This window comes from Gavia stellata, chromosome 2 (genome assembly GCF_030936135.1).
Source record: "Gavia stellata isolate bGavSte3 chromosome 2, bGavSte3.hap2, whole genome shotgun sequence".
Lineage (NCBI taxonomy): Eukaryota > Metazoa > Chordata > Aves > Gaviiformes > Gaviidae > Gavia > Gavia stellata.
Window position 1 is genome coordinate 102994392 of NC_082595.1, and position 14036 is coordinate 103008427.

Genomic DNA, 14036 nt, shown 5'->3' on the forward strand with positions numbered 1-14036 from the left:
TCAAAGAACGCACACAGGAAGAAGACAGGAGTCCTGCTGAGCTTCATCCTTCTTACCCACCTGTGATATACTACACTACACTGTACAAATTTAACATTATTTAGTTTATGCAGATGTAATTTACATACCATGTCAGTAACTTCTGTTGTCTGCGAAATTTTGTCTAGCTATACATTCATGTCTGAAATTCTATATGTATTTTCATTATAAAAGTAGAAAAATATCCTTGAAATGATTTCTGCATTCTAGCCAGAAATTATCTAAAACTTACATTCATCAGAAGAAACAAAACAATCACTTTTTACTACCAGGACTTTGATTTCAGTCAGCCTGGAAAACAAACTTAAAAATGTACTGGTCTAGGTTCAAAGATCTGCACAGCTGTCCAGTGGCGAGGGGGCAGGGAAAGCTTTTATTCTCCTGCCTGCGATGAAAAATGTAGGTGTGAGATTGCAAGGTGCTACCTGAAATCCTTTGCAGTATCAGTTTCTGTCTCTATTTTAAAATGCACTGCATGCACATCAGCCTGTCTAACCAATGTGGTTTGTGGAAGCTGCTCAAGACTAACATATGCATATCTATTTATAAGGTTAAACTAATGGTTAAGCAGGTTCAGTAGATGAGCTGTTGCCCTGGGATGTAGGTCTATGCTGATCAGCTATGTGATGCTGGGCAATAACTCACTGCGTGTCTTGAACGTCAGGTTCTTTTTTAAATGTGCTAGTACAGTGTTTGAAATAGTAAAACCTGGATGAGAATATAATGCGCAACTCTCCCTTGGCCTTGCGTGCCTCAATAGAGAGTTTTAGTTCCATTCAGCATGGAAGGCAGAGCTCTCTTGATTTTGTTCCATAAAACAAAATCAAAAGAGCTCTGCCTTTTGTGCTGAATTTAGAGGTGCTCATCATATCTTCTGTTACTTTTAGGAGTTAAATTTTTATTTCAGTGCAAGAAAAGAACACCATTTTAATTTAAAATCAAAGAAAGAAAGGTAAACTAAATTTTAGCTATGTGATTATACAGTTTTTTAAAATACTCTTTAGGGGGCAAAGCACTCTTATTTCACCATTTCAGGTGAATTCGTTTATCAAGTGCTTACGTAATACTTTAAACACTGTTTTTTAACTCTGAAAAATATGAGCAGAATAGGTGGAGGCACTACTGAGTGCCACGAATACAACACCACGCACTGTCCTTACCCAAGTATTTCAGTCAGATGGGTATCTCAACAGCATTTTAGTTCCAAAAAAGAACTCCCCAAAAATTTTCCGATCTTACTTGTCAGGAAATGGAAGTAGAGATGTAAAATGAATTTTCAAAGAAGGTAGGAAACAAACAACAGGACTCTCACTAGAAACCAGTAGCTGTAAATTCTAACGCAGCCAAGACATGGGATATCTGACTGTCCTGGCAGCAAGGGCAAAGGCTGCATGGACAATTCAGATCACAATGTCTTCTGATGTCTGCGGCAAAATGAACAGCCAGTAGATACCAAGTGGGATTTATCTCCTCTACTTTTAGGTATCTAGTAGAGAGAGGGTCCCTTTGAAGTCAGTAAAGAGAAATAGTCATCTGCAGGGTGTGATTCACCTGTCTTGCTTTAGATGCCAACTATTCGGACAGCATGTTGTCTGCAGTGCTCAGATGAAGACCACCCATAATGTCATATTTAAAATCTCTCTGATTAAGAAGAGAGGATTGGAATAGAAACAGATCTCAAGACATGACAACTCCCAAGGTTAGGATAAATCAAACCCAGAATGCAATTTTCCAGTTGGCTCCCTGGACATAAAATTTTAAAATAACTTAGGCAATGTAAAAGCTTATGTTCCATTTTCAGAGCAACTGGAAGCCTATGTTTCACAGGCTTTTGATACAAATTTGTCTCCCAGATGCTATTTGACAGTTCTGCAAATTTTACCCTACGAGAAAGTTTTTTAGTCTGTGGCACTTCAGAGATGTTTTTGCCATCCTGTACAGCCAACAGAGAGAAGAAGCTACTGCTGGGAGACAAGCCTCAATACATCAGTCAGGACTCTCGCTTCCTATACAGTCCTGTGGGCATAGGAGTGGAGTGCCTGAAATTGCCTTAGCCCTTTTTTCTCTATAAAATGATGGAAATGTAAACACCCCACATGAAATCTGAATGTCTCCACACTTGGAACAAGATGAAATTTGAATCCAAACTCTGAAGTTTAATCTTAGCTCCTTGTCTTCTTACAACATCTCTTGGACGCTTAAAATAAACCAGAAATCTACTGTCTCCAGCCTGCATTCGTGTGACAGCCTAAACTCATCTGAAACCCTCGTTTCAGGTTTCTGAGCCTCCTTCTTCCCAACCTGCCTGAACTGCACAAAGCAGACCTCCCCCTGCCCCAGATCGCCGTGCTCCCCTGCTCCCCGAACAGGTTAAACAAACAGGGAGATTCCTCCAGGGAAGTCACAGGTTCAAGATCACAAAGGACGCACCGTGGTTCGAGCCAGTTGGAGGTTTTTCTTGCTATTGTGCTTATCTGTATCTTCACTGTCATCCAGACGTTAACCTCTGACCTGCCAGCCCGCCTCTCGAAAAAGCCTTGCGGTGTTTACCCGTTATGTAATGTCTGCGCTTTTGTGGAAATTTTACAGAAACAAATGGAGGAAGTTTGCCAGTCAAACGGCCGGACAATAAATCCTGTCCCGTGTAGATAGAATGGTTTACTGTCACTGTAAGTCTGCTACTGGCATCTGTCACCGAAGAAATGTTTACAAATTTCAATGCACTGGAGTGCCAAAGTATTCCAGCATTGCAGGACTGTACATGATTTGTAGAACAACCACCACTGTGCTAGATAGGGGTAGCCTTGTTTTGCTAGCCTGAATAAACAGAGTGACAATGTTTCCGATAACTCAAGGTCACTAATGTCCAATTTTTCTGTCTATTCATCTCCTAGGTTCATGAATACAAGTACCCAAATGCTAGTTTGTTCATTGTTTGTCCATTTTCTGCCCTAAGATATCTTTGCTAGAAGTTTAATCCAGGTAGGCAAACTGCCTTCAGACCCCTTTGCTTATTTCTAATAGGTCCTTTTGTATTTATGCTCTAAGTCTTCCCATCCTTCCTTACAATCGATTTTCTTTAGTCCCTGCTGTCTCTCCTCTGTACTATCTCCCCTTTGGGAAAAGACGTTATATTATGTTACCTTTCTGCACAGTGTCATCACAATGCCTTCTGCTGTGTGGCTGGGGCTTCTACGTATCATCAACTATATAGTTAGGACAACGGAAAGATGAGTTTGGATAAGAAGCAGGAACAAACATAATTTGAAACAGTGGGACAGATAGGTAATATAATTCTTCCTTCACTGAGTCTTTCAACCAAGGGCCCGATTCTGCTGCCACTGAATGGAGCTTTTCACTCTCGATGTCAACGGGAGCGGCACTCGGTCTTGGAGTTCTGCTATAATTAAGTTTTCAAATCTCATTTCCTTTCAGAGGAGAGAAAACATTGTTGTGACTAAGCTTTGGATGTGGTAACAAATCCCTGGCAGGTTGGTTTGTTTTAACGGACGTATTAGTTTTAAGGAAACTTTTACCATCTTTTCTGCCCTTAATCACAGCTTTTATTACAATTACAGTAATGCAACAGATGTACATGCCAAAGGCAATATGTGTATTTTTAATGAGTTGACATGCAACCTTCCTGGAGAGGAGAAACAACTTCATCTGCTGAACATTTCTGAACCATATCTAGCAGTTTATTAAGGGACAAGGAATCAATCAGAAAAACATTTATTACAAATTCAGAGGCTTCAGTAACTCACAGATGAGCGGTCCCATAAGGCAGGCTCAGTTGTTGTGCTAGGTTTAGTAAATTTTTGCTGAATGGTTACATTTCCTATTGTCTGCAAACAATACAAGAGAAGGTTAACAGGCAATATCCGGAGAGCCCTAAGATTGTTAATCCACACATGTGGTCCTGAGTCACTGGGCTGTAAAACATCATCAGTTTCCAAAGACGAAACCAAAGGGGAATTCTGCTCAAGAGAGATGATATCACAAGCCCAAAAGAACTAGTTGCATCAATAAGGCCTATTTATGCAAGTTTTACAAGGCATTGGCTCACAGGGGTTTTCAGTCTGGTATAATGAATTCAGTCAATAAACTGAACATAGGCAGAGATCACACCCTATGAGTAAAGAGGCTTCAGCCTGGTTTCTTGCCTCAATTTACCTTACAGCTTGGACACAGATCAGACACTGGTGCACACAGAAAATTACAACAGGCTGACACGCATACATCAACTGGGCCCTTTCACCTGGGGACTAAAGATCTCGGAGAGTCAGGCTCCAACAGCAGCACACAAAATCCGTCCTGTTAAACTATTCCTGCCACTGCTGTGGCCTGGGCCAAACAGCACTCACAAACAATGGCTGGCCACACTTTTTTGGAGGTTAATGCAGGCCAAGGACCATTTCCAATACAACCCTGGATGTGGATAACCTGTTTTGAGAGGTAAAAGTTTATCTGTGGGGACCAGAGAAGCATTCCTGGCTTGTGGAGATGTGACCCCACAGACCTTCACATACCTTTCTCCGAGACCAAATTATCAAAGGAAGAAGCTTGAAAGCCTAGTGTACATAGGACTGCATGCTTGCTTTCTTCTCAGTCATCATAAAACTGCCATAAATTAATAGGAACGCAAGCAACAAACCATAGGACTCCTATCAGAAATTTACATTATCAACTGGGAGCCTGATTTTGTCAGGCACAGGGTACTGCAGCGGAGAGACTCTCATTATGCCAGGTTTGTACAACGTAAAGGCGGCTGTGTAGGTTTGGCAGTAAGAAGCCTCATTGCCTATCCTGCTTTCAGTCTCTGTACAGCCCCACAGCGAGCCTCCAAGACAGACCAACACATCCACTGATACCCATGAAAGGTATAGGTCCTCGCTGCAATCACAGCTACTCTGGCACATCTGTTTGGACGATTAGTAGGTAAAATTTAACTGATAGAAGACAGAGCACAACTGGAAATGTAGGAATGTGTTTTTGCTACTATTAATGCAATCAAAACTTCCTTCTTGCTATTATTACTGTGTTAGCAGGTCAGTTCTATTCCAAATTGTTTTCAACTGCTAACTTACCAAAATACCTGGAGTATAGCACAATCCACATTCTGGTTTTCATTCTAAACTAAACATAACTTATCTGAAATTATTCCCTTTCTTAAAGCTGCTTCTCTTGCTAGAATGTGCAAAATATGCATACAATGTGCACTGGAGGAACGTTAATCTTCTTTCTTTGTATGCCCCAAAAAGCGCTGAAATTCTTCTGTGCATAAAGTAACTTTTATGTGTCTTTGTAGGCTGAAGGCCCTTTTCTGAATTTACCAATATTGCCATTCAGATGACAAAACCTATAGAGCTGGTTAAATCACAGCTTTAAAAAACAGATGCAAAGAACCCTTTGTGAAAATGATTACTGATTTGTTTTCACCATTCAATATGAATAAAATGCAAAAAGAACATGTAAGCAACATAAACTAGATTGTAAAACAGTGTTTTAATCACATGAGATACTGTTAGTAGTATAGATCAGTTTTCTTCAGAAATATGTATTCTTTGGGGAAATATTTTATTTGCTATTTTCGCCTTTTTTTTCCAAATTGACTCATTTGAGATTTTCCTGTACCCATGGTCTTCATTTGAGAAAAGATTAGACCTGTCCTTCAAAGCTTATTCATGCTTTAGTATCAAACTTTTGCCCACAAAACTACATCAACATTTACTAAATGAGAACAATGCAAAAGTTGGTGTAACAAAAGAAAAAAAAGGTTCTCACCAATGCAGTCCACGCTGAAAAGATTTACGGAGGTTGTTATGGAAGATTCATCACAGGTCTTCATTCCTCGCAGAGCAAACCGCACCAGGGAGGCTTTGACTCCCTCTGGTAGAAAGGAGAGCAAGTAGACGGGCATGTACAGAACGTAACGAAGTTTGCACAGCAAAGGGGTCATGAGCTTTCCTTGAGGGGACTGAGCCATACGCTCTATCGTCGGAAACAGCAGCACAGAGCGAAGAACCTGTCAGGCCATGAGAAAATGACTGTCAGCAAAGTCCTGCAGCACCGCATCCCAGCCTAGGAGACTTAATTTTCAAATGAGTCTTGCTTGAAATGAAGTTGGGTTTCCAGGCGCGTTGCACCTCAGACACACAGGCAGGCTTTGCGGTGTGCCCAGGTTAAATTTTTTACAAGGCGAAGCAAACAAGAAGGTGGTTATGAAATGCTCAGTTCTCTCGGGTTTGAAACCAGTGCCCAGGAGTGGGAGCACAGCCACTTGCTCCCGGAGGATGGTGACCCCACCAGAGGGCAGCAGGCGGGAACCCACCTTTCAGTCCGGGCGCGGTTTTGATGTCAGTAAAAGTACACTGCTTTTTATTTCATCTGCTAAGCTATTTTCTCTAAGTAAACCAACCAACCAAATTAAAAAATGTCAGCCACCGTGACGGTAACTTTACAGTTCGACAACCCACGGGGTTTTCAATTTGCAGTTCAATATAGGTAAACTTGGTCAGGGCAAGAGTCGAAGCGCACGGCCCCTTCACTGACGTGTACAGTGGTGCACGATACTGCTCTTTATATGCTATAATGGAATAGACATATTCTAAAGCTGGTAATTATTTTATGTTATGATAATAGAATAAACTGTAGCCTTAAAATAGAATGACATTAATTAAAACCCCCATCCATGTTAACCAAAAGTGAACTAATATACCTACTCTCAATTATATTTCAATGTTAAGATCAAACAAATATTCTAAAAGGATACCTGCCACTTTTTCCTGGAAAGTAAAAATATATTACAAGAATTCATATCGGAAAAGCCCTCAAAGACACAAAACTACAGTCCCTAACAGAAGTATCAAGAAGAGAAAATAAGAGAGATTCTGGATATTACATTTGCAGATAATTAGGTATAAATTGCTGTGCTTTGTTGGTGACTCCACATAAATAAAACAGATGTAGTTATGTATGTCCACTTACTGCACATATCATTCTATGTATTGCACAAATTAGATTAACATTTTTGTAAAAAGTATTTAAAAAAAATTGCCTTTACTGTCAAATGAGACTGAGCTGATGTATGCCACTGCATCTGTGTGCGGCACCACTGGTCTCAGCAGCTATCCAGTGGAAGGCAGGGCATGCCACCAAGAGATGCTTACAAGATCTGGGCATTGTAACATAGCAAACAGAAGAAATTCAGGAAATATCAGTAACTTGCCATACCGTACTTTCTACAGTATTTTAAAAGCAGACTTTGAAAGTGCTATTTATATCGAATACAGAACTATTTTAAGAAATCCTTTTACTTTCCAGCTGATGCTACTTTGGTTTTAGACAGAGAAAAATACATTCTCAGGGAAATCAATCCTAGGCCTTTTTTTATTAAAGGCAACCAGCAGCTAAAGTATAGGAATGCAAGACTTGTACTAAATTATATGGTAGTTTCGTGATATTTCAGCTAGGAGTTGAACTCAAACTGTTGTGATCTAAAGCAGATTTGACCTGTGTTCCCAGGCACACATTAATCCTTTGACATTACAGTTTACAGATACAGGATTAGTTGCTTGGAGTGCTGTACTAACCACTGGGGGAAGTTGCTAAACCTTAGAGGAAAAAGGAGAAACTGAGAAAGCTGTTACTATGTCCAGTGCATTCCTGCATTTTTTAATGGCACACAAATTTAAAAGATGGTGGTAAGATGGAGGATAATTTTATTTAATTTCTTTCTTTTTTAATATTTTGCAGAGAAAAATAGAGAAATGTAAAATTCACAGTTTTCAAACACTTAACTATTTCTTAGTTTACTGCTAGATTCCCGAGCCAGGACTTTGAAGTGTGCATTTGCCTGCAGAATTGCTTAAAGGTGTAGTTCCAATTTCTTTGCAATACAGGTGTGGATACAACAGATTTAACATATTTTATTATAATGAAAACATGTTCATAAAAAAGTATGTCATATTTGTGTCTTGAAATAAGTGAAGTAGAAATATACAGGTAAAATGAAGGAAATTAATGAGATTCAAATGCTCCACATCAGTTAAATAATTTTTGCCTTGTCAAAAGCCAGGATCTCACCTATATGCAACTTAGACTAGCTGAAAACAAGTAGATGGCACAGAATTATATTCATGTTACAACTTTCAGAATTATTTTAAGACCAGGCATTTTGAAGATGGAGGACGTTGCCTATCATAAGCAGCAGGTATTGTCACAGCTATGAACGCCACGATATACATCATTAAGTAATGTGTAAAGGTCAATGACCTCTTTATTTATGGAAACCCTTCTCATATTTAACAATAGAAGTTTCTCTGATAACAATCAATCAAAATACCAAAAATGTTTCACATAACTAGAGAGGGAAATCCAGATTCACCTGGTTTAAATTACCCCCAATTCAAAGCCTCGTGATTTTTATCAGTTAAGTACATGGCAAGGCAGAGAGCTGGGCAAGTAGAGACACTAGTCACACAGACTTGAGCAGATCTGGGGATCTCTGAAAGTTGGCCAGTGAAATCTACTGAAGGCAAACATGCCCCATGCCCACGAGTCGCTGGGAGCTGTGGGTCGTACCACCTACCCTTGCTGTGCCTTGGTCAACCCGCTAAAACTAGTACATGTATTCTTCCACTACACTGGGATTGTCACTGTTGATTGTTGTGACAATAAACAGTATTTGTAAAACCGTCATTCAATTTATTTAACAGTTATTTATTTAACATGCTATTAAATTGCAAGATTTCAGCACTCAGGATGACGCATACATTAAAGTTCAATGTGTAAGGCTCTTTGGGTTAGTAACCAGCCAGCTGCTGCTATTTCCATCATTACTTTTGAACTCTTTAAATAGGGTTTGAGACCTGAATGGTTCAAGGGACTGTAATATGATACAGTGTCTCAGAAGTTTTAGATCTTGTTAACAACAAAAAGCTAACATTATCTGCAAGCTCTTCACATAATTCGCTGTGGGTGCCAAGGCAGCTCCTAGTCCCTAGTCAAGTGGTATATGTATCACTGAAAAAATGAACAGAGCATGGCCTGAGCACATGCCCAGAGAACAAACTGGCCTAGAAGCCCAGTATGTTCTGCCCTTTATTCCTTCAACACACACCATAGTAGGAAGGTGTGGGGACTTTCGGAGTTTCACTTTTGTCACCACTTATATACTTTGGTGTCTAGAGCTACCATACATCAACTTCAGGTATGTATGACCCACACAGTAAATTTTACAAGACAGAAGGAAGAGAAACTACTTACTTCATAGGAAAAGTGAGCCCTCAAGGCAAAGAATATTAAATGCCCATTCCCTGAAAGTAGGGCATTGATCAAGGAGCTTTGTTTAGGCAGGATCCTTAAATGAGTATGATTCACTTCATGTGGTCTCTGCTTCATATAAATGCTAAAGCAGACAACAAAGGCTTCCTCCAAACTACCTACATAAAGAACATATATGTTCCTGTACATCTGGGCTTTCTATCCAGCTTTTCATCTATCTAAAACAATATGACAAGGTGAGAACTGAGTACTGTCAAATGTCACTGGATAACGGTTATGTCAACATGGTTTTGGATTTGCAGAAACAGTTGGAATTTTTTTAATTTTGATTAAAATGAGAACAGAGTACAAAAAGACAAACAATTACATTTACAACAAATTGTTGTTTATCACTGCACAATTTAATAGTCTCAACCACACCAGCAAAGGATGTTTGTAAAATGTTTAAATGGTTTCTTTATAAAAAGACTAAATCAGATCAAGCTAAAAAAACCCTACACTAATATTTTTTGTTAATGCCTTCTACTGAAAGACTTGAAAGACATTCGTCAGCTACGATTAGAAGTTCGAGTGGGTAATACTACTTGTTACAGGGACTGATAAATGACAGTGCTGAGGATATAACACCACACTTAAAAACTGGATGCCACTTACAACCAGTATTCAGAAAAGTGACTTGATTTTCAGAGCTGTGATGACAACGAGAGGAGCTCAATACTTTTGAAATCAGGCAGTTTTGATTACACACAAGAAATGGTGACAGTTTCAGGCAACTCAGCTGTACCTTCCTGAGATCACATAGACTCTTCAGCTGAGGGCCGGGAGAGAGCTGTCACACCGTGCCGCTTGCTCTTAATGTAGAGGGATGTTTTGCTAAGAGAAAAAAAACGGGAGAGAAAAGCAGGCAGGACATGAAAAGGCAGACATTGACTGGCAGAAAGGAGCAGGAACCATTTTAAAGATTTGTTTCAGAAGAGACCCCCAAGTAGGTGAATTCATTAATTACAGCCAGGCTTTCTCAGTCCCATACCTTGGCTCTCAACGGACAAACCATCCCTGCCCACAACACCTCGCAGGCACATTCAGATCTCTCTACCGAAGTCTCAAAACAAGACTCTGACCCACTGAAGAAAATATCAGAAAGGGAAACTTCATTAGAAATGACCCACAGGTTCACTCTGCTTTAACAGCAGAAGCAGCGGTCGCTGGAGGCTCGTATCGACTTTTCAGCAGGGAAGGTTTTGGAAAGTCTCTGTACCTGCTGCATAATGTTTTCTTAATCACCAGGGGTGCAGAAATGGTTAATATAATAACCACCAACAAAAAGAATGTAAGACTCAGATTCCACACTGGTTACACAACTCAGAGCCTACGAGGAACTCCAGAGATCACATCAGCAGGCAGAAGCAAGGAAGCAATCTAAGACGTTTTATAACCAACCCATCGCACCGACCAATGCTCAGTGAAGAAGCATCCAAGCACAGTTCTGCAGCTCGCCCGCAGACCCTGCAGCCACACACCCCTGCTCTGCAGCAATAGCATCACTACATGCACGACTTCAAATCACAGGGCTGGAAAGAAAATGAGTGAGGAAGTTTTATCTAAAATTCCTCCAAAACCCTACAAAAAGCAAAAGCTGTTTTTCTGTCAAAATTAACACTTCTTTTGGTGTATTTTAGTTCATTCCATGTATTAGTTTAATATTCCTCTGTTCTGTTGGCAGAGGAAAAGCTATTATCTGTCAGGTGAAACCTAGTAAATTTTTCAAAGATAGCATAATGATGCACTTAATGGTAATCTACAGTCTACCCTTGACACGGAATGCCACATTAATCACAATTTCTTTTACTCAGTATGCAGAAATCTGTAGGTAAAACAATGAGGGTCAGGGAAGTATTCCCTGCTTTATAACCACAGCTGTGCCAAGCAGATATCCAAGAGAACGCACAGGACAAAGCACAGGACAAGACAGCGTTAGCTTGGGCTTTCCTCTCACGAGAGTGGGACTTTCTGGACTTGCCCATTCACTTTGCTCAGTCATGAATTACATATAATACAATATAGTATAGTGTAGTATAGCATAGGATAGGATAGGGTAGGATAGGATAATACAATATATGTAGTATAGAGTTCCATTTTAAAACCTTGGATAATTTCTTCAGCTGTTCAAGATGCCATTTGGTTTGTTGTATCAGCAAGCTGTTTGTCACAGCTCCATATCAACAAACCCACATGATTTCATGACAGCAAAAGAACTAAAGAATGAACAAAGTGACAAAAAATTATTTCACTCCTGGTGTGAAGTAACAACATACTGTGTGCACTTTCTTCTATTTTACCTTATGGAACTCATGTGATCCTAAACGAATGTTTGGGCATCAAACTGTATCTCAAACACAGTCAACAGAGAATCTTATCACTGAAAATTTTGAAGTGCTTTGTAAGAATTAAGTCCCACAGAGAAGTCTTAGCATGCTTTTTATGGACAAATAAACTGAAATTCAGGAAGTTAGATGACTCCACATGAAAATATACATTGTGAAAGTAGGAAGATTTAAAACAACCGTATGGTAATTTGCAATCCTCTGCTCAAACCAAAGCTGACGTTTCTGGGTAGCCAAACTGTTTCTGTAAAACAAACTGGTAAAAAAAAAATGTAAATAACCAACACTTTGTAGAAAAGTTTGTATTTTTTTTACCATGAATGTCATGGTGGCTTAGTTCATTAGTGACTGCCTAGTTCAAGAGAGTCTTCTGGTACCATCTTCTATAGCCCCCTCCCAACATACTGCTGTGAGGCAGGGGCATGTGCACTTGAGTTCACACTTTCAACTTAAATTTTCCACATTTCCTATTTATTAGTGCTCAAATTTTCACTTTGGCATCAGATACATTTAATTTTTTATATTCTTTTCATTCTAGACTTCTCATTGTGTTATGTACAATCTATGAGACTAAGTGACAGAAAGAAGGATTTTTTCTTAATTTTCTAAGAAAATCCTTTGTATATGAGGAGCGTAACTTGCTCCCTGCAAAGCTTAATTTGTTTTCCAAACAAATGCACAGTTAATGTATGCAACTCTGTGAACGTGTTGTTAAAACTCTAAATAATACACTTAAATTTTCTCTGATGGGCTGAAGGAACTCTTGCTCCCTGGGAAAAGCAAACTTTTTGAGTGCCGCTAACAGCGTCATGACAATGTCTGTCAACTCAGCTTTACTAAGGGGTATTTGAGTTTTCATAGCCTGAGAACAGATTGGATCAAGACTCTTGATCACACGACCTTTTCATAGGCATACTGAGGATCCAGCTAGGGATCCAGTTCTTCGAGGAAACCAACATGTGCAGGGCTGTGAAAGCATGTGGAAGATGTGCAGATGTTCACAGGCAGAATTTCTCTCACTGTATCTGAAGAAATTATGGTTCAGTTGAGCAGAACTACATAATGCCATCTTTAAGCATACAATGTCCCAGACAGCATTTTTATGTAGGTAAGAGCAGAGTAGTGTAAATGCAACAGGGTAACATCGTAGAGCAATGTGTTTAAAGATGAACATTATTTAAAGAGTCAGGATTTTTTTTTCTTGCTTTTATACAGACATATATGACTACAAACCGTAGTGTCAAAGATAATAAAACATTAGTATGTAAACATCAAATATACTTTTAAGGACTAAGCATAAAAGCATGCAAGCAGTCCATAAGATCCATTTACCAAATAAACTTTGGATTGAATTTTGCTTGACAACTTCTGTGCGGTTACCTCTAAGGCGTTAAGTCTCGCTATTGCCTTGGGTACATGCCAAGTCCAACACATGCACACACACGTACACATACTGCCCAGGTACACACTTCTAATTCTTTGCTGAATAAATATAGCAAAGCCTAGAGATCCCCATCCAGCACGCTGGTTACATGAATATTAACGACATCTTACACTAAAAGAGCAAATTCATAACTAAACACAGTAAAGTAGGCTCATATGCACAGAGCTGAGCTATGGCCAGAACAGGAGTACGACAGTTTTCTTTATGGTATCAGTACAGAAATAACCTAAGCTTTTTCATATCAGAGGCACTGATTATTGACTATCCTATATGATATTTTCCCCTTGTATGCCTTCTGTAAATAGAAAGAGGTGAAACTAGTAGAAAAATTTTTGTCACCTATGCTTGTTGCTTCCAGTTTGCATCGTAGCCTCAATACTGGTAAGCTAAACTGGGCTAGGACCTAGGGTCCAGGACCAAAACTTTTTACTATGTTCTCTGGCATGATTTTGGCCAAAGCCAGCTAGCATGTTACCAGACAATGTCTGGGCACAGGTTAGAAATAGGTTCCTGGCCGCAGACCAGGAACTGTTCTTAATAGATGTGTGTGAAGCAATCACGTTTGGGACTAGGGGGATAGGAGAAGGCTTCACTATTGGAATATAAGCTATATTTTGCCACTTGCTGTCAAGAGCCACGGGATGGGCCCTGGTTTGTTTTATACAGAAGAATAATTTAGATACTAGTTTTAGCATATCTACTTCATTCAGTCAGAAATACCTTGAACTGTTCAGAGGGATTTAATAATAGATTTTGTCAAAGTGAGATTCTAAATGCACTGTATGTCATCCCTGGCAATTATACACAGATCCTCCCTTCTGTTATCAAGAGATCGTTCATCAGATGCTCAGCAAGGAAAGAACAACCTGTCGCTAACTCCGTAT

At 39.5% G+C, this 14036-nt stretch overlaps 1 protein-coding gene across 2 annotated transcripts in view; it reads right to left on the reverse strand.

Annotated features, from left to right (window-relative positions):
• LDAH (lipid droplet associated hydrolase) overlaps positions 1-14036 on the reverse strand; it is a 110378-nt gene that overhangs the window by 31210 nt on the left and 65132 nt on the right. For both annotated transcript variants that reach the window (XM_059835341.1, XM_059835340.1), the window contains one exon: positions 5824-6064. In XM_059835341.1, the coding sequence (XP_059691324.1) occupies positions 5824-6064 (241 nt within the window). The remainder of the gene's footprint in view (positions 1-5823; positions 6065-14036) is intronic.